Source organism: Myotis daubentonii, chromosome X (genome assembly GCF_963259705.1).
Source record: "Myotis daubentonii chromosome X, mMyoDau2.1, whole genome shotgun sequence".
Classification (NCBI taxonomy): domain Eukaryota; kingdom Metazoa; phylum Chordata; class Mammalia; order Chiroptera; family Vespertilionidae; genus Myotis; species Myotis daubentonii.
In genome coordinates, this window is record NC_081861.1 from 127,074,084 (window position 1) to 127,092,337 (window position 18,254).

The 18,254-nt window shown below is 45.7% G+C and overlaps 2 protein-coding genes across 5 annotated transcripts in view; one reads left to right on the forward strand and one right to left on the reverse strand.

Moving 5' to 3' along the window:
* The first annotated feature begins 10,775 nt into the window (after positions 1–10,775).
* Positions 10,776–14,295, forward strand: KLHL34 (kelch like family member 34). The gene has a single exon (XM_059680459.1). It carries the CDS (start codon positions 11,329–11,331, stop codon positions 13,285–13,287), a length of 1,959 nt encoding a protein of 652 aa, XP_059536442.1. The 5' UTR covers positions 10,776–11,328; the 3' UTR covers positions 13,288–14,295.
* A 125-nt stretch (positions 14,296–14,420) lies between these two features.
* The window catches only part of CNKSR2 (connector enhancer of kinase suppressor of Ras 2), a 253,732-nt gene continuing 249,898 nt past the window's right edge, over positions 14,421–18,254 (reverse strand). For all 4 annotated transcript variants that reach the window (XM_059680455.1, XM_059680457.1, XM_059680456.1 and 1 more), the window contains one exon: positions 14,421–16,786. In XM_059680455.1, the coding sequence (XP_059536438.1) occupies positions 16,571–16,786 (216 nt within the window). In that variant the 3' untranslated portion in view covers positions 14,421–16,570. The remainder of the gene's footprint in view (positions 16,787–18,254) is intronic.

The window sequence follows — 18,254 nt, forward strand, 5'->3', positions numbered from 1 at the left end:
ATATGATTAAGTGAACATTTTGGCTTCAAAATAGCACATGTGATGTGATCTCACCCATGCAAAGTTTTATTCCAAATCCACATGAATGTGTATATTCTCCATTAAGTAACAGCCACCAGTGATAGTGGTAGTTGTTACTGAATGAAAGAACTTTCAGATATTTCTGGTATTTTTGCTTTCTTCTTTATTTCTATCTGTTTGGGTCAAAATTTTGAAATTTCTATGTTTGAAAAGAGATGGGGAAAATTAACAATATAGTTTAAGGGGAAAATGTGTATATGTTAGAAAAATGCTAACAATGTTTACTTTATATTATTATGCAATGAGGTAACTGTAAGAAATATTCCACACTGACATAGAGTGTCATTACCAGGCCACCACGGCTTTGGGTGCACCCTCCAATTAGCATTCACAGGCTTATATGATGTACTCCATTTACAATGCCAAGTTGTAAAAACTATTCAATGTTTAGTGTCTATTAAACATCTATACTGCACAAACTCATTCCCCAGAGATTCGTGAGTGAAAAACATACACACATGTTTTGCAAAACCCCTTTGTGCTGTTTATTTTAATCTCAGAATATGATTGCAAGGATAACTTCATTTGTTATTTTTCCTGTTACAGCACTTCCCAGCACATTGAAGAATCATACGCCAGGGGATTCTGGAAACCCAAGTTCCAGGCCCCCACTCTGTCCTGAAGTAAGTACTTTTGAGCAAATGTTATGGGGGGGGATCCTGGGTAAAATCCCATCACAGGGCATGAACCAATTGATTCCTCTCATGTAATGATTTTTTCCTTCCTAGAGGAACATAAATTACTAATGAACGGTGGCTTAATACATTAATATATTATACCAATCAATCCTTGCTGTTAAATACCATAGTTCAAGGGGCACTCTATGCTTTTCTGTAGGATGCTTGTATATTTGCACGGAGGGAGAATGAACAATACCTGAATGAAAGTCATTTTTCTAGGTCCATGTATATTTCCCTAAGGTATTTAGGGTACCTATCTATGTTTATTATTTATAATGTACCAAGTGCTGTTATGAATGAACACACTCCATACCCCTCTCCTATGTACTTCTAGAATGAGAAAGCTGAAACTGAGAAATCAGGTAAACTGTCGCATGTTAAACGGCGTGAGAATGGTAGGGTCAGGATTCGAACCTGGACATGTTGCCCCCAGAACTCACACTTTTAACACTGTACTAAATGTATTTCTTTCTGCATAGGGGTGAATTGCTGATAGAGCCAACTGGTTGCTAGGCTCAGAGGAATAAGAGACCTACGAGGGAGACAGGGACAGACTGGATGAGAGAGAACGAGCAGAGCAGGTCCATGCAGTCACCCTAAGTCTTATTTGGATAGGAGTGTGCCCAGGGCTTGCCATCCCTCAGTAGTGTTAGTCTACATGTCCACCTAAAGGGTGGGGGTTGGGGGGTGTTGGTTGATCCTAGTGGGTGGACAGAGAAGGAGTAAAAGTGAGTAGATTCCAACCTCCCTCACAGTAGCTATCAAATTGGTCTTGTGATTTGTCGATGTACTGAGCTTTGGGCATTGGAGCAGTGCCTCTGGGTCACCAGTGCTTAGCCAGCTCACTGCTTAATGGGCAACATGTTTGCCCAGCACTTGCAGCAAGCTTTATTTGGGTAAAATGTGTCTGATCCGCATGGTATCATCAATAGCTGGTATTGCTGGGACCACGGATATACTTGTCCAGCATTCTCCTGGAGCAGGAATACTGGGCTCTTAGAGCCTCCTGAGATGTAAGCAGATGTCACTGACCTTCTGTTAGTCTAAAGTGGGCATAGCAGATGCAGTGAGCCACACCCCTTGGCTCCTTTTACCATGTTTGTGCCAACTTCTTTCCGGTGGGGGGCCTTAATCCCCAAGAACCAACACCTGCATATTCCTGCTTAGAGACCTGCCCCTGGCTGCTGTGACTGTGCAAAGACAGAGCTGGAGGCACCCTCACGGGTAGCTCTTGACCAATGACTTACAGTCCAGGAAAAGCAACACTGTGCTCCTGATGGGGACAACTCTGAGGTGTGACCTGCACTGTCCCCAGAGCTCCCTCAGGATCAAGACCAAGACACCCTCCAGGGGCTTTGCTGGCTGTGGCACCCCTGCTTGGCTTTCTTCCCTTCCCAGGCCCCCTTCACTTTTACCTTAGTGGGTTTCCCTGCAATAAAAGCTCAGACTATTTCTAAGTCTGCCCTGGTGTTTACTTTCTATCAGATTCCCATAGCTCCTCTGCCCAGTACAGGCTCTGTCAGTCAGAGACTTATACGTAAAAACTAGAGGCCCAGTGCATAAAATTCGTGCACAGCTAGGGTCCCTAGTGGCTGTTGGTTGGGACCTCCCTTCCCCTGGCTGCTTGCTGCCGCCCATGGCCTCCCTTTGCACCCGCCTTGGCCTGGCACGGCCTGCTCACCTGCTCCACCATCCCGCCAGGGTCCCACTCTCGTCAGGGCCCATCGGGGCCGGCAGTGCCTCCACTGCCGCCTGCTGCCAATGCCGTGTCACCTACGTCTGCCATGTCCCGCGCTGCCCCCTGGTGGTCAGCGCACATCTAACTCTGGGTCGGTCAATCTCCCGCCTGTTGGGACAATTTGCACATTAGCCTTTTATTTTATAGGACTAGAGGCCCGATGCACGAAATTCGTACAAGAGTAGGACTTTGCAGCCCTGGCTGCCTTGGCCCTCGCCCTTGCTGCCCTGGCTGCCCTGGCCCTCACAGCCCCAGCTTTTTCTGGAAGATCTTCCGGACAGTCATTCTGCCGTTCAGCCATTTGGTCTATTTGCATATTATGCTTTTATTATTATAGGTGCCTTGAAGGCTCCTCTGGGAATGAAAGGAGGTGCCTAAGACACGGTCAGGGAATAAGTAGGGATGTGTGCATTCTCCACTTCTATTTCACATGAAAGTTTTAGCCAGAGCAATCAGGCAAGAAAAAGAAATAAAAGGCATCCAAACTGAAGTAATCACAATTGACATGAACTTATAAATAGAAAGCCTAAAGATTTAACACACACGCACACACACACACACACAGAAATGATAAATGCATCTAGCAAAATTGCAAGGTACAAAATCAGCAGGCAAAAATCAGTTTCATGGCTATACATTAACAACAAATAATCCAAAAAAGGAAATTAACAAAAACAATTTCATTTGTGACAGCAACAAAAAGAATAAAATACTCAGGAATTAACCAAGCTGGAGAAAGATTTGTACACTGAAAACTACAAAACACTGCTGAAAAAATTAAAAAACACACACACAAATAAATGGAAAGATATGTGTTCATAGATCAGAAGACTTATTATTATTAAAATGTCTATACTACCAAAAGCCATCTACAGATTCAATGCAATCCTTACCAAAATCTCAGTGATGGTTTTTGTAGAAATAGAATCCCTTGAAGGGCTTGATAAAACATGCAGTTAGGCCCCAGAGCTCCTGATTCAGCAGGAGGTTGGAGTCTGGGTCTGAAATTTACATCTTTAACCCATTCCCAGGCGTGGTCTAGGAACCTACATTTTTTAAATACTCACCTGAGAATATGTTTTTTGGGTTTTGGTTTGTTTGTTTTTTGAGAGAGAGAGAGAGAGAGAGAGAGAGAGAGAGAGAGAGAGAGAGAGAGAGAGAGAGAGAGAAACATTGATGTGAGAGAAACATCAATAGGTTACCTCCAATATGCATCCTGACGAGGAATCACACTCACAACCTAAGTATGTGCCCTGACTGGGAATCAAGCCCGCAACCCTTCAGTGCATGGGATGATCAGAACCATGAATGGCTCATGACATCTCTCTTACTGAGAATGTTATTAGAGTTTCCGACTGCCTCTTTGAAAACCAAGTCAGGTGCAAAGCTCAGTGGAAGCCACATGCATGAACACAGATGAAGGGGGGACCTTGAGTGTGAGCTGTTGCAGAGTAAAGACATGAACTCGAGGCCATCCCATATAGGAAGAAATATTAGAAAAAACAGCAAACAGCTGGGCAGAGCTTCAAGCCATGTGAAGTGGGGATGGAAGGTGGGATGGACTGCAGTAGTGGCCAGCCACCAGCCTGAGGTAGGGGGCATGACACCAAACAACCAAATGGATCCCACAGAACAAAGATTTCAGGTAAAGCTCACATTTAGATGGCACCTGCAAATGGGACTTGAGGTGCAAATGGCTTTGAGCTGTGGCGTGCTGGGTTTGAAAGGACCCTGGAGTTCACTTAGTTCTCCACAAGAGCCCTGAAAGCCCCAAGGGGTGGAGGGGAGATGCCCAGCCTCAGCATTAGGCTGTCCTGCCTTCTAGGCCCCTCTATGCTACTGGAACACACAGCTATCCATGCAGCAATCTGTTTTGTTCTGCACATGTCTGCAAGTGGGTAATGGATGGCCTTTGGGGGATGTAATAGGTGCCACCCTTTCTGAAAAACCTGCTAGCTGTGTGTCTTGGGCTGGGTTCCCCAGAGGCAGGCAGGGATTCTTTCTGAGATGAGGATTCCTGTGAAAATCATTAGAAAGTGTTCCCAGAAAAGATTGTGTGTGTGTGTGTGTGTGTGTGTGTGTGTGTGTGTGTGTGTGTGAGAGAGAGAGAGAGGGGGCTTAGACTGGGAAGGGAAGCGTGTGACACCAAGGTCCTACAGAAGGTGACTATGGCTCAATCCCATAGGGTAGCACTTAGAAAGGAAACTGCCACCCTACTCCTCAGTTGTTGGTCCAGGGAAGCCCCTGGAAGATGTAAATTGGTGGTGCTTTTGTTTTTGTTCATGTCCACAGGCAAGGTGTGCTCCAGGAGCTCAACAGTGTCTGCCCACAAGGGGACACAGGTGCTGTCTGCTAGTAGCATAAGCAACTGGGATCGGTGTGCAGGTCGGGTTCTGACAGTCTGCTAAACTGTCATTTTGTACAGGTTTCCTAGCTTTTCCAAGCCTTGGGTAACCCTTCTTATGGCTTGGCACATTCTACTTCCACATTTTCTTTCAAGACTCTAAATTGATAGAAGTTCCTTATTTATGCTGTGGCCAAATTTCTCTTTGTAACTTGTATCTACTCCTGGGTCTACCCTCTGTAGCCACAAGATCACTGTCCACTTCTGAAAGTTTAAAATAGTGATTTTTTAACCCCAGGGGTCCTTTTCTCTTAGCCTAAAATCTCCAGCCCTTTCACCTGATCCCCATATGAGAAAGTATTTCCAGTCCCTAGCCCCTGCTGGCTGGCCTATCTGGGCATTTCCTGATTTATCCAAAAGCCGCTTAAAATGTGGCATCCAGACAGAAAATTAGGGCTGCAAGTACCTTCTGATCTGAATATTCAATCAAACGCTGTTTGGAAATACGTGTTGCTTACCAAGTCATCAGCTTCAGTGACCTGCTGTTAATAACACCGTATTGTGGGGGTATTTTTGTTAATGTGACTAGTCATGTGACATGGGGAAGAGGCCACTAACTTTTCCTATCTTAGTCTTTTATTTTTTTTTCTTTATTGATTATGGTATTACATATGTGTCCTTATTACCCCACTGCCCCCCAGTCATGCCCTCACCACCCCCCCCCCCCCGTTGTCTGTGTCCATTGGTTAGGCTTATATGCATGCATATAAGTCCTTTGGTTGATCTCTCTCCCTTACCCCTCCCCTCCCCTACCTTCCCTCTGAGGTTTGACGGTCTAAGTCTTTGACCTCTGATCTTTTGGAGCTAGTAGGCTTCCTCTTTTTTTGGGGGGAAATGTTTACAGCACACCCATAACAAGTCATTACTAAGAATAGCGAATTCAGGATATAGCAGAAATTACTAACAATCCTCTGTCACACTTTTTTAAAAAAATACATTTTTTATTGATTTCAGAAGGAAGAGGGAGAGAGAGATAGAAACATCAATGATGAGAATCATTGATTGGCTGCCTCCTGCATGCCCCCCACTGGGGAACAAGCCCACAACCCAGGCATGTGCCCTTGACCAGAATCGAACCTGGGACCCTTGAGTCCACAGGCCGATGCTCTATCCACTGAGCCAAACCGGCTAGGGCACCCTGTCACACTTTTGAGTGAATCAGAACCACCAGGAGGGATTGTTAAAGCAAATCACTGGGCTCTATGATCAGTTTCTGATGAGGTAGGTTTGAAGTGGGGCCAAGAATTTATAATTCTTAAGAGATTCCCAGATGATACTGCAGGGGACCACTGAGGACCACTGCTCTATTACATTTCCTGGCTGCTTGGGCTCTGGTGTTATGAGTGTTGAGAAGGTTTTAGCCAAAGGAGGTAGAAGGAAAAACACATCTGTTTTGTGTACCTGTGCCAAGAGCAGTCATGTAGATATAATCTAATTTTAATAGTGGTATGAATGTAGAGTCAGTATCCTCCTTGTAAAAATAATAAAATGACACACAGGATTTAAATCACTTATTTAAAGTCACCTGAGGCAGATCTGAAATTGGAGCCCAGGTCTGTCTGACCCCAAAGCCCAGTCCTTCCTCACTCGCCACACTGCTCCTTAAGCCATCACCTGCGCCAGAATGTCAAAATCACTCATGATTAACACACACACACACACTCGCCTTGATACCCTTTTGCTTGAATTGCATGTCACAAATATACATTTCACACACACGCAAGAAAAGGTTTTGGAAGTGGGTAAAAATAACATGAAGTCTGTTTTCTAATGCATATCTGTTATTGTTTATAGTCATATTTTCCCAATTAACTTAGTTAATGAGTCAATTTCTAATAACAGGCTTTCCATGGAAGTTGTCAGAAACCATGTGTTGAAAGGAAGCATAAAGGAGCCAATAATGATAGATGATAAAGAGTTAACCCGCCAAAAACTGTATCCTAAATATCAAACAGGCACATTTTAGAGTTTTATGGTTTTGAGAAAAGGTCCCCAATGCTATTATTATATACTAGAAGCCCGGTGCACGGATTCATGCACTGGTGGGGTCCCTTGGCCTGGCCTGTGGATATCAGACCGAAACAGGCTCTCCAACATCCCCCGAGGGGTTCTGGATTGTGAGATGGCACAGGCCAGGCTGAGGGACCCCACTGGTGCACAATCGGGGGTCGGGGAGGGACCACAGGAGGGCTCCAGGGCATGTCTGGCCCATCTCTCCCAGTCCTGATTGGCTGGACCCCAGCAGCAAGCTAACCTACTGGTCAGAGCAGGCTGTCTCCTGGTGGTAAGTGTGTGTCATAGCGACTGGTCGAATGATCAGACACTTAGCATATTAGGCTTTTATTATATAGGATAGATTTTTTTTCTTCCTTAAAAAGTGCATTACAACATGGATGAACCTTGAAAACATTATGCTAAGTCAAAGAAGTCAGTCAAAAAAGACCATTTATTGCATGATTCCATTTGTATGAACTATCCAGAATCTATAGAGAAAGAAAGTAGATTCATGGTTGCTTAGCAGTTGGGGGCTGGTAATGATAGTTAAAGGGTATGGGGTCTCTTTTTGAGGTGATGATAATATTCCAAAATTAGGCTCTGGTGATGGTTACATAACTCTGTAAATATGCTAAGAACCACTGAACCATGTATTTTAAATGGGTGAATTGCATGATATGTGGATTATATCTCAATAAAGCTATTACCAAAAAAAGCACATTTGCAACAAATATTATACATGGACATTTGTAGTTTTTGATTTTTTTCAATTCATACAATTATTTTAGAGGTGAGAACTATGGAATTCAGGGAAAGTGGAATGCCATGGCTATCTAGCAGTGCCACCTTGATGTGGGAAGGGTGCTTGGAGGACTTTGGCTCTAGGTTATGTCACAGAAGGTGCCGATATATGGACGGGATCATGGACAGAAGGTCACAGTCCCAACAGGGGGTGGGAGGTTCAGGGAAAATTGCAGCTTCCCAACAGACATACTGGAGTGTATAGCTGGGCCTTCAGCAGAAGCCCAGCCATACAAACTGGGGCATGGAGGAGCTTTTGGGGCCCCTGGGGACTGACTGGATGCCAAGAGCCATGGGGCTGGTTTAGGTAAAGGATTCCAGCTGCAGGGAAGCACCAGGTAGTAAAGGTGGCTGGATGAGGTGATTTGGCCTTTTCAGAAGAATTGAATTCACCTAGACTCCCAAGTTAGGGGCCACCCAAAGTCACATCTGATTCCTAGGGATGTTAGTTCCCAGTCTTACCAGGATGTGTCTTCAACCCCAGCTGTGTGAAGGGAAGAAAGAGAACCAGAGAGAAGGAAGTAAATGTCCCAATCAAGTTCCTCTTAATAACCCCTTACTCCTCCCACCCATGTTGCCATTCCCTATATCCGTTCAATTCAACATTAGTCATGCCAAAGACCACGAGAGGGATTGGAGATACAAAGGCCAAGAAACAACTCCTGCCCTCAAGGGGTTGATAGTCTAAAGGTGGAGGGCAACTCATAAAGATCATTTTCAACATAATGATCAGATCCTGTGACATCTGCACATTACCATGTGTTCAGGTTGGATTGCATGGTCTGCTTCTAGAAGGCCCAACTTAAGACACACACCTACCACAACAACTAAAAAATCACACACTGAAATGTTATTTAACATACTTAATACTGCATGGAAATTAAAGTATTTATACTTTCCATAAGCATTACTCAAAGGACAAGAATGCTCTTGGATGAATTGAAATTTTCTAAACAAGACCTTGTAAACACATCCAATATGAAAATTTCTTCAGTTAACACAGTTCATCATATCCTCAATGGCAAAACATGTTAAGGTGGCATGTTGGGTCAGCAATGAACACAAAATTGGAATGTAAAATTGGATTGTTGATGTCAAGAATTTAAAGTCTTCCCCCAGTATTTTATTCTCAAATATGTAACATTTTGGATTCAACTGAATGTATGCTGATGGGCAGGTCTGCGCCAATTTGGGGTTAAAAGTACGCTGTTTAAATAGCTGTATTTAAACTTTATCACTCTGAAATTTGGCTTAAATAAATTGTGCTGCACTATTTTTATCATACATGAGGTCAGATAATGTAGTGGGGAGGGAGCAATAGATACTGGTCCAGACTTCGGAACTCAATATCCAAGTCACCCAGACAAACTGTACTCCCTCTGGGGCTCATTTGCCACATTTGTTTAAAAAGAAAAACAAGAAATTGTGGAGTAAAGGGAGAGGGTTTGGCTAAAGGACCTCAAATATTCCTTCTAGCAAAATTCTATTAGGTTGAGTGAAGGCCATGTAATTTCATCATCCAGATAGATCTGTGCACAGTGAATCATATTGGTATTTTATTTTTGAAATAAGAATTTCAGTACTTAAAAAGGAAAAATCAACCATAAACCCATCTTAGCTCTAACATTAGTAACTAGAACACTTTTAGCCTCTGAAATGTTAAGCAAGCCCTTAACCTGAGCCCCTACCTGCATTTTATAATTCGGATAATTTAAGTCACAAAGTAGTTCCATATGTGACAAGAAAGCAAAAATACTTTGACTAATATTTTTATGCATTTCCAGAATTATTTCTAATTAGAGACCTTATACTGTAAGTACTAATGCATATCAGGCAAAAAATGATAAAATTTTATCCTTCCTTTGGTCTTTTTTTCTATGAAATAGAACCCCAACTGTTAGAAATGCAAGTTAATGCCCTCAAAAGGTTCACAGATGGCCAGAGGGGTTGCATTACAAAATAGAAAAATCCATTCTAGATGAAAGAAAAACACAGAGTAGCCTCCAAATTGGCCAAGAAAAGTTACTGTGATTATTTACTTATTTAAGAGCAGAACGAAGGAGATGGGAGAAATGTTTTCCTAATGTCTCAAGATTGGGTGGTTTTAGCCATCATTTCTCTGCTGGGTTCATCTTATAAAAATAACTTCATGGAAGGGGGGGGGGGTGCTAGGAAACTCCAGCCTCTACAGAGCTTAGCAATGTTACTGTCCATTACCTCGTTATGGCATTGAAGATGTAACAGGCAGTAATTAGATCAGAGCCCGGGAATCAAGGAGAGAAACTGATTTATTTAAGAATAATTTTCTTAAAGCAATTGGTCATTCAAAGGCAGAAAACTCAAGTCAGTCACCTACAATTTCCTTGTCCGCTCTGTCAGGGGATGGGCCGGGCAGGGTCCAAGAACAGAAGCGTGCAGGGAAGCGGGGATGGGAGCAAATTCCCGGATGCAACATGTGAGACCCGCGGGAAAAGTGTAGAGCAGGTCAGAACCCTGCAAGCTGAGTCCAGGTGAGGGTGTGTTACCTAGCGCCGCTAGCTGGGAGCCCACATTCCTCTGGGGTGTTCCCGCCAGTGGCTCCTCTGAGCACCCAGGGCTCCAGGCGCAAAGTCGCCGCTTAATCCTCGCTCTCTCTGGATTAAAACACAAAGTTGGGAGCCGGAGGCTTCCTTCCTGGAACACCACGGGGGTAGACACTCCTCCAGCCCAGCCGGCCTCCCCTCCCCATAGGGACCCTGAATGGCTCGAGCCTCTCCAGTGAGCGCTTCTTCCCAAACCCCAATTGAGTTTCAGGGACCCCCTGGAGACCAGTGACTCTCTGAGTAGCGGGAGTCAGGTTCCAGGCCCCCGCCGCTTCCTCTGGTATCCCGGCTCTCGGTTCGCGTCCAGCAGCCGGGGCGCGGGGCGGGGCGGGGCGCGCAGGGGAGGCCGAGGCCGCGCGCTATTCTTGTCGCTGTGAGCTACCGGCCTGTTATGAGCAGCATCCAATCACGCCTCTGACTGCCCGCGCTGACCTGCACCCGCCCTCCCTAATCCCCTAGGCTTTGATTTGATCCTCTGCGCGGAACAAGCTCACCCCCCCATCCCACCACATAGCCAGTTGTCCCCTGCCCTCGCGGATGCCCGCGGAACCCGTCTTCTTCATCTACCCTCGGGAGGTCAGAGCCCTCGCCTCTACTCCTGGACGCCCCGAGGCGGGCGACATCTGCACATCTGAGCCGTCGGAGATCCAGTATCCGCGGGAGTAGGTCCACTAGCAGCTCAGCCCTTCCAGGTGATGGTGCGCGGCCACTGCGGCCCCTGGCGCGCAGGTGTGTGCTCCCCAAACTGGGCCGGTGTGGGGGCTTTGGGCAATGCACTGGCAGCCTAGGAAGCTGCGGAAACCAAACCCTGCACCTCCCGGAAGCCTCGGTGCCCGCCATCACTAGGGGCTTCTGAAAGCCGTTCCAGACAGAATTGTCTCTGAGAGGGAGACGGGGAGATCTACGAAACTGATGAAGGAGCCTCCGGCTTTAAGCTGAGCAGGAAAAAAAATGGGCCCCTGAGGCTCGCTCGTGGGGCCCCAGGATGCCACAGGCCATGCCCGGCTGGCCCCAGCCCCCAGCCGGCCGCTTCCCACCCTGCGCAGCATGAGTTACTTCCTGTCTTACTGCAAAGCTCATGGCAGCGCGCTGCTCACTGGCTACCAGGCCCTGCGCGCCGAGGGCTTCCTGTGCGACGTGACTTTGGAAGCCCAGGGCAGCGAGTTCCAGGTGCACAGGTCCCTCCTCGCGTGTTCCAGCGACTACTTCAGGGCCCTGTTCAAGAGCCACACCCTGGAATCCCGGGCACGCGTGATTCACCTGCATGTGCCGTCGGCCACCGGCCTGCAGCGCCTGCTGGACTTCATTTACACCGCCTGGCTGCCGCTGTCCATGGACACCGTGGAGGACACGCTGGAGGCCGCCAGCTACCTGCAGGTCACCGAGGCCCTGGGCCTGTGTGGCCGCTACTTGGAGCGCCTGCTGGCTCCGGAGAACTGCTGCTTCGCTGCCAATGTGGCGGCGCGTTTCGGCCTGGGGCACACGCTGGACACGGCCGAGCGCTACATCGTGCGCCACCTGCGGCAGCTGTTGGCGCGGGGAGCGGGCCCCGTGGGTCTGCTGGAGCTCAACCCCACGTCGCTGAGGGCCGTGCTGGGTGCCCCCGACGTGGCGCGGGTGCCTGAGGCCCAGCTGCTGGGCCTGGCGCTGGCCTGGCTGCGACAGGAGCCCAAGGCCGAGCGCCTGGCCCACTGCGCCGCGCTGCTGGAGCGCATCCGCTTCGGCCTGGTCCCTGTGGACGTGCTGCGGCCCGTGTACTCGGGCTCCGGCCTCGTGCTGCCCGCTCGAGTCAAAGGCCTCATCATCCAGGCCCTCAACTACCATACAGCGCCCTCCCGCCAGCCACTCTTGCAGGGCGACCAGACCAGCGTCCGGAGCCCGCAAACCCGCATCTTACTGGTCGGGGGGTGCAGGGTGCGGGAGGCGGTGACTGAAGAGGTCATGGTCCCCCAAGGGGCAGCCAGGGGTAGGGGCGCCGCAGCGGAGCCGGAGGAGGAGGTGGAGGAGGAAGGAGAGCAGGTGGAGGAGGGAGAGGAGGACGAGGACTGGGAGCTCACCCAGGACGTGGTGGCCTTTGATGTGTACAACCACAGCTGGCGCAGCCTCACGCAGCTCCCCGCACCGCTCTTGGGGCACAGCGTGTGCGCAGTTGGGAACTTCCTGTTCGTCCTGGGAGGGGAGAGCCCTTCCGGCGGAAGTGCCTCCTCTCCCCAGGCCGCTGGCCTGCGGGAGGTCACTGCCCAAGTGCACCGTTATGACCCGCGCTTCCACGCTTGGACGGTGGTGCCCGCGATGCGGGAGGCGCGGGCCCACTTCTGGTGCGGCGCCGTGGGCGAGGGGCTGCTGGCCGTCGGGGGCCTGGGCGCAGGCGGCGAGGCGCTGGCCTCGGTGGAGATGTACGACTTGCGCCGGGACCGCTGGACCGAGGCTGGGGCGCTGCCGCGGGCCCTGCACGGTCACGCGGGGGCCGTCGGGGACCGCGGTGTCGTGTACATCTCCGGGGGCAAGGCAGGGAGAGCCGAGGGCGGCACGAGCAGTTTGAGGGACGTGTACTCCCTAGGGCCCGGGGCTGGGGCCTGGAGCAAGAGGGCGCCTATGGGCACGGCCCGCTTTGGGCATCACATGGCCGCACTTCGTGGCGCGGTCTTTGCCTTTCTGGGGCACTACGAGCCCTTCTCTGAGATTGAGCGCTACGACCCGGGCACGGACCAGTGGACCCGGCTGCGGCCGCTTCCCTACGACCGCTTCTGCTATGGGCTGGCGGTGGTGGAGGAGACGGCGCTGCTCCTGGGCGGCGTCAAGTGGCGGGACTCGCGCCAGGTGCCGACCCGCAACGTGGTGGGCTATGACCTCGACCTGGACCGCTGGGAGGACATCGACTGCGCGCTGCCTTGGGCCTGGAGCGGCCTGCAGTGCGCGGTGCTGCAGCTGCCCGAGGGTGCTGATGAGGAGAGGGAGGGCGAGACTGGAGAGGCTCCAGATGTCATGTTGGGCTTAAGGGGTTAGCGCGGTCTCAGTTCCAAGGAGGAGAAAGTTGTGTCTGAGCAGGTTTACAGAGCAACGAGTGGGCTTGTCCTAAGAATGGGACTCTGGGAACTGAGTGGCTTCTGAAGGTTAAGGGGGCAAATAAGTGTTTGGCCAAAGAGGAACATTTCCCTTTAAGCTGAGAAACGGAGACAGGAGGGGTCAAAATGAAGGACATGTGAACCAGCTTCAGTGAGCTAGTGATTTCTAGAAATTCTCATAATGCTGGGCCAGGGATGGGCTTTCGAAAATAAAATATGACCCTATTTTTCTTCTCATAGGTAAGTGTTTTCCTAGGTGCTAAACAGTGATTACATTTGTGCCAAATTGCCAAAAAAGGGTACCATAAGAAGGTATACACAAGACCCAGAAAATCATTAATTATAAAGGCTGTAATAAATAGTCCAAGAAAATGGCATTATCGGAATAAACAGTGAAGGGAAAGTGCCTTGGTTAAATAAGGAGAAATATGATTTTATGGTCTAGAACCTGGTTCTGCTGTAGTTTAATATAAATATGGAACTGAGAGGGAAAAATGATCTCTACGAAAGCACCTTTCATTTTATTTTTTTATAAAAACAACCTGGCTTACTTTTTTTCTGTCCTTCATCCTTACTTACCCCTTATCTGCTTTTGCGCTGAATTTAGGCAGTTTATCGCTTTTAAGTTTTATTTCAGCAACAATTAGCCATAATAATCAGGCTCCTTTGGTTAAGTGGGACATCTAACAGAAACAAAACTTTATTTCTTTCATCCTTTTTAAATGTTCATTCTGAAGACATGCTGTAGGTTATATTTTAAAAATACAACTTATTTTTGTGCCCCCCTCCTAATTTCCCCAAAGTATCACAGAGAAAGAAAGAGGAGTCGGTGAAATGGTCAGTTTGCATCAAGGAAATGGGAAACCGGCTTGATTTTACAGGGGTTCAGAGAAGATGCTTATATACTGAACAGATACTTCTGGCTTGTATCACCAGTGGAGTGGCAAAGTTAGAACTCATAACTGGGGAGGGGGGGCGAAGGAGTTGGGGGAAAGGAGGGATGGTGGCTGTATGATTTGCAAGACAAAGAAATATAGTGAGGACTCTCTGAATAAAGTAGGTGCCTTATAAGGATTCATTAAGAGCTGAATTTATTTGACTTCAGTTTACAGTGCTGCCTCTCTCCTAGATTTGAAACTAATGCAATAAAATGTACAGATATATAGTGTTAAAAGGTCTCTTTCATGCTAGGCTAGCCACAAGTCTTTTAAAATTCATTAGTTTAATTGTACCATTTAAAACAACAGAGCTGACTTTACATAAGGAAAAGCTGCTTAGTAGCAACACAGCTAGTCTTTCCATCAACTGCTTGCTGTTTACAGGGCACAGCCTGGCCACTGTATTCATGACACATCCATCAGGTACAGATATTTTTAAGCGAATGTACACATTTAGTCTAGTAAACAACAAGTCTAAATACCTGTAACAAGCACACTTCATTTTAGGACAAGAGGTTTTTTTGTTTGTTTTTTTTACATATACAAAATCCCACAAATTTAATATGTGTCAATATCCATGCAGTAAATAAATGTTTTTACAAATAGGTTTTTTAAATGATAAAAATATTACACTGGACCCAAAATTCCATACAAACATGAATACATGATTTCTCATCCATTTTTGACTAAATAGAGGATTACTGAAAATGTGCTGTAGAAAGGCCACTTTCCTGTACAGTTGTGCAAAGTCTGCAAAACGATAGTGATTCAATGGTGGTTTCAAAAGCAAAGAAAAAGATCCCCGCTGTGGAGTTTTTACTTTCTCCTCTACAGCAAAAATATTCACTGGCATACATCTGAACTCTTAGTGATGAAAGTACATTCACTGAGCTGGACAGGCAACAGTATAAAGCTGATTAGAAGTAGAGTTTAGGATATAGAATAGTAAAGGAGGTTTCCTTCCTCCAGAAAAAACAGCAAATTGTGACTTGTACGTTATGCAGCCAGACACTAAAAAGCAGCACAGTCATTGTCATGCTGGGATCACTTTTAGAAAACGAGATGCTCATAAGTGGAAATATATGAAGAGGACGTTTCATAGACTTCATCCACTTTATAGAACAATTCACGAAGCCAGGAAAAAGCTCTATAAATTGTTTCTCTCATATAATGCAATGTAAAAGAACTCTGAATGGCCATCATCCTCTTGCTCCTCAGGAGAGAGGTACATTTTTATTTTGCAACATTGTTTTCTATATTATAACACACATCAACCTGTAATTAAACATATTTCATTTCCCTGCCTGAAGTATAATTCCATAAGTTTAATTAATGGACTAGTGGGAAAATTGCAAACTAACTGGATAGTTGATTCATTTCAGTTTATACCTTGTAGCTTTTTTAAGAGTTGCAGTTTAAAAACACGAGTTTGGGCTGAAATTTTATATATATACCTGTTAGCTGCCTTTCTGGGTGAGTTAAGTGTGTTTTAAAAAATCCACTCTCAAATTCCTCTGTACACAATCAGCATATCATCACTACAAAAATAAAGGAAGATTTAAACCAAGAAAATAAAGCAGCTCTATCTTCAATTTTGGTCTTTGTTACAAAAACATCTTACAAAGCTTTGCCCTGATACACCGTTAAGTGTCCCCATATATTTGGAATAGTATTCCCATTAACCAGCTTTCACAAGTTAATAGACTATTAAGACGAATATTAGATACCTGAACTTTTCTTATGTTGATGCTCTTCTATTTTGCTTAACTCTTAGGCGCATCTACATTTCACAAAAATAAAACTACAGCTTACTTTGTGCAATGTTTAAGAAAATCCTCAGAACATTTTAATAAATATAAAAAAGGTTTAAATTCTTTCCCACCCGCAAGGATGTCTGCACCTGAAAAAATGTGGATTTACTTTTGAAGTCTTCTTTATATAAAATTAACTTAAAGGGAGAAAAGATGACCTTAGATAGAAAACTGCCATTTTGTATTTTTCTACTTGAAGACCACCTGTCTTCAGAATAGTCTGCAAAAGTTCATTTTAAATCATTGAAGACAGTTGTTTTTGCACATGGTAAACATAAGCTGAGCACTAATTGCATATAAAATATACAAATGCTCATTAAAGACAATGGTATTATGACCATATATGGTTTGTTTCATATAGTTTGGTAACACTGAAGTATAGCTTGTCAAGTGTCCCACACACTGACATAAAAACTACCTTATATACTTGTTCAAAGTACCAGAAGGTACCAGATGGACTGAAGACAGAATACACTTACACATGCGTTTCAATGTATGAATGAGTGTGTGTGAGAGAGGAAGTGATTACATCTACTTCAGAAGAAATACTTAATGGGTCATTTGAGGTGGTGTTTTGACAGATATCCAAGAAAAGATCGAGGTACATCTGCTTCCACTGTTGGAATTCTTTAGATGTCAAATCTGGATTGTCTAGGACTTTATCAATAATGGCCACTTCCCCTTCTCTGGCCTGAAAAGCAAAATGATTCAATAGTTAAGATGTGGACAAACTTATGTTCAAGTTTAAGATAACAAGTTAATAGGCAAAAAATTGAAAAGCCCATAAGAAATGGCTCTGGTATATCCAAACTCAGCTATTTAGATTAAAATTCTAGTGTACTTTTTCTACCCCCAAGGTATGCCTTGTACTGCTTATTCTCTGTGGTTTATTTTTTTCTCATTTATCATCTCTACATACAGAAACCTTCCTCATTCTTTAAGATCCAGTTCAAATGCCTCTAGTTTCCTAAAGCCTTCCTTCAACAGTTGGAAAAAATGTTCTCTCCCTCATTGATTCCCCCATAACACTTTATCACTGCCATTGAGTGGACTTACCACATTTTGTTTCGAGTTACTTTTACACTGTCCTTTCTCTCCTGCTAGGTGGTCAGTACCTATCTTTTATATGTCCAAGGAAGGGGCAGAGAAATCTAGGGAATGATCTGCAAGAAGTGGTAAGGTATACTTCTGGACTAGCCAGACTTGAGAGGGAAAGACAACCACAACTAAGCAGTTGTTCTGGTCCTTGGGGCCAGACAGAGACAGGAGGGCTCTGACCAAGGATGTTTTGTGTCACTCTGTGCTTGGTGAGGGGCCTATTACAATTTCAGGAACCACATACCCAGGGTTGCTTGGGCAGTCATCTTTCTCTAATGGGAGATTTCCATTTCCTGTTCATTTCCCACACTGAAAAGTATAGGGCTCTATAGTTTTTTTGTTTGTTTGTTTTGTTTTTACCAATGAGGGGCATTTCTTTTCTTTTATAACAATTAAATTTATTGGAGTGACATTGGTTAATAAGATCATATAGGTTTCATGGGTACAATTCTATAACACATCATCTGTATATTGCATTGTGTTCCTGCCACCCAAAGTCAAATCATCTTCAGAGGGGCATTTATATAGTGTCTTTTTTTTTATCATCTTTCTTTGCCTCGGAGAGTAGAGCACAGCATCACATAGCTGGTGACTCATCAATACTCACTGAATGGAAAAAACTCTTTCGTTTTTGGTGGTGTGTGTGTGTGTGTGTGTGTGTGTGTGTGTGTGTGTGTGTGTGTGTAAGCTACAGAGCATGAAAGATAGGGGTGAGGGGCTGAGAGAAAGAGGGACAGGAGCAGGTCTCTAAGATATGTGAGCCTGACCTGCTTCCAAGTGCCTGCCTAGTGTTCTGACCAGGCAGTTAACTAGTAGATCTGAACATAGGGTGAGGGGTGGAGGGTGGGCCTGTTAGGTGAGAAGGTAAAGATATCTTTGGAGTAGGATTGGTCAACAGAATTATTCTTACAAATATTATAGCTCCTTTTAAAATCTGTAATAACGTCAACAATAAAAAACTTTAAAAAATTGGTCTTAGTTACCAAAGGCCATTAGGTTGTCCCATGGATTTGCAATAGCATTTTCATGAATACCAGTTGAAAGATAATTGATTGAAAACT

Bases quoted from the DNA above. Each gene is read 5' to 3' on its own strand.
- KLHL34 (XM_059680459.1), top strand. From the start codon at position 11,329: ATGAGTTACTTCCTGTCTTACTGCAAAGCTCATGGCAGCGCGCTGCTC.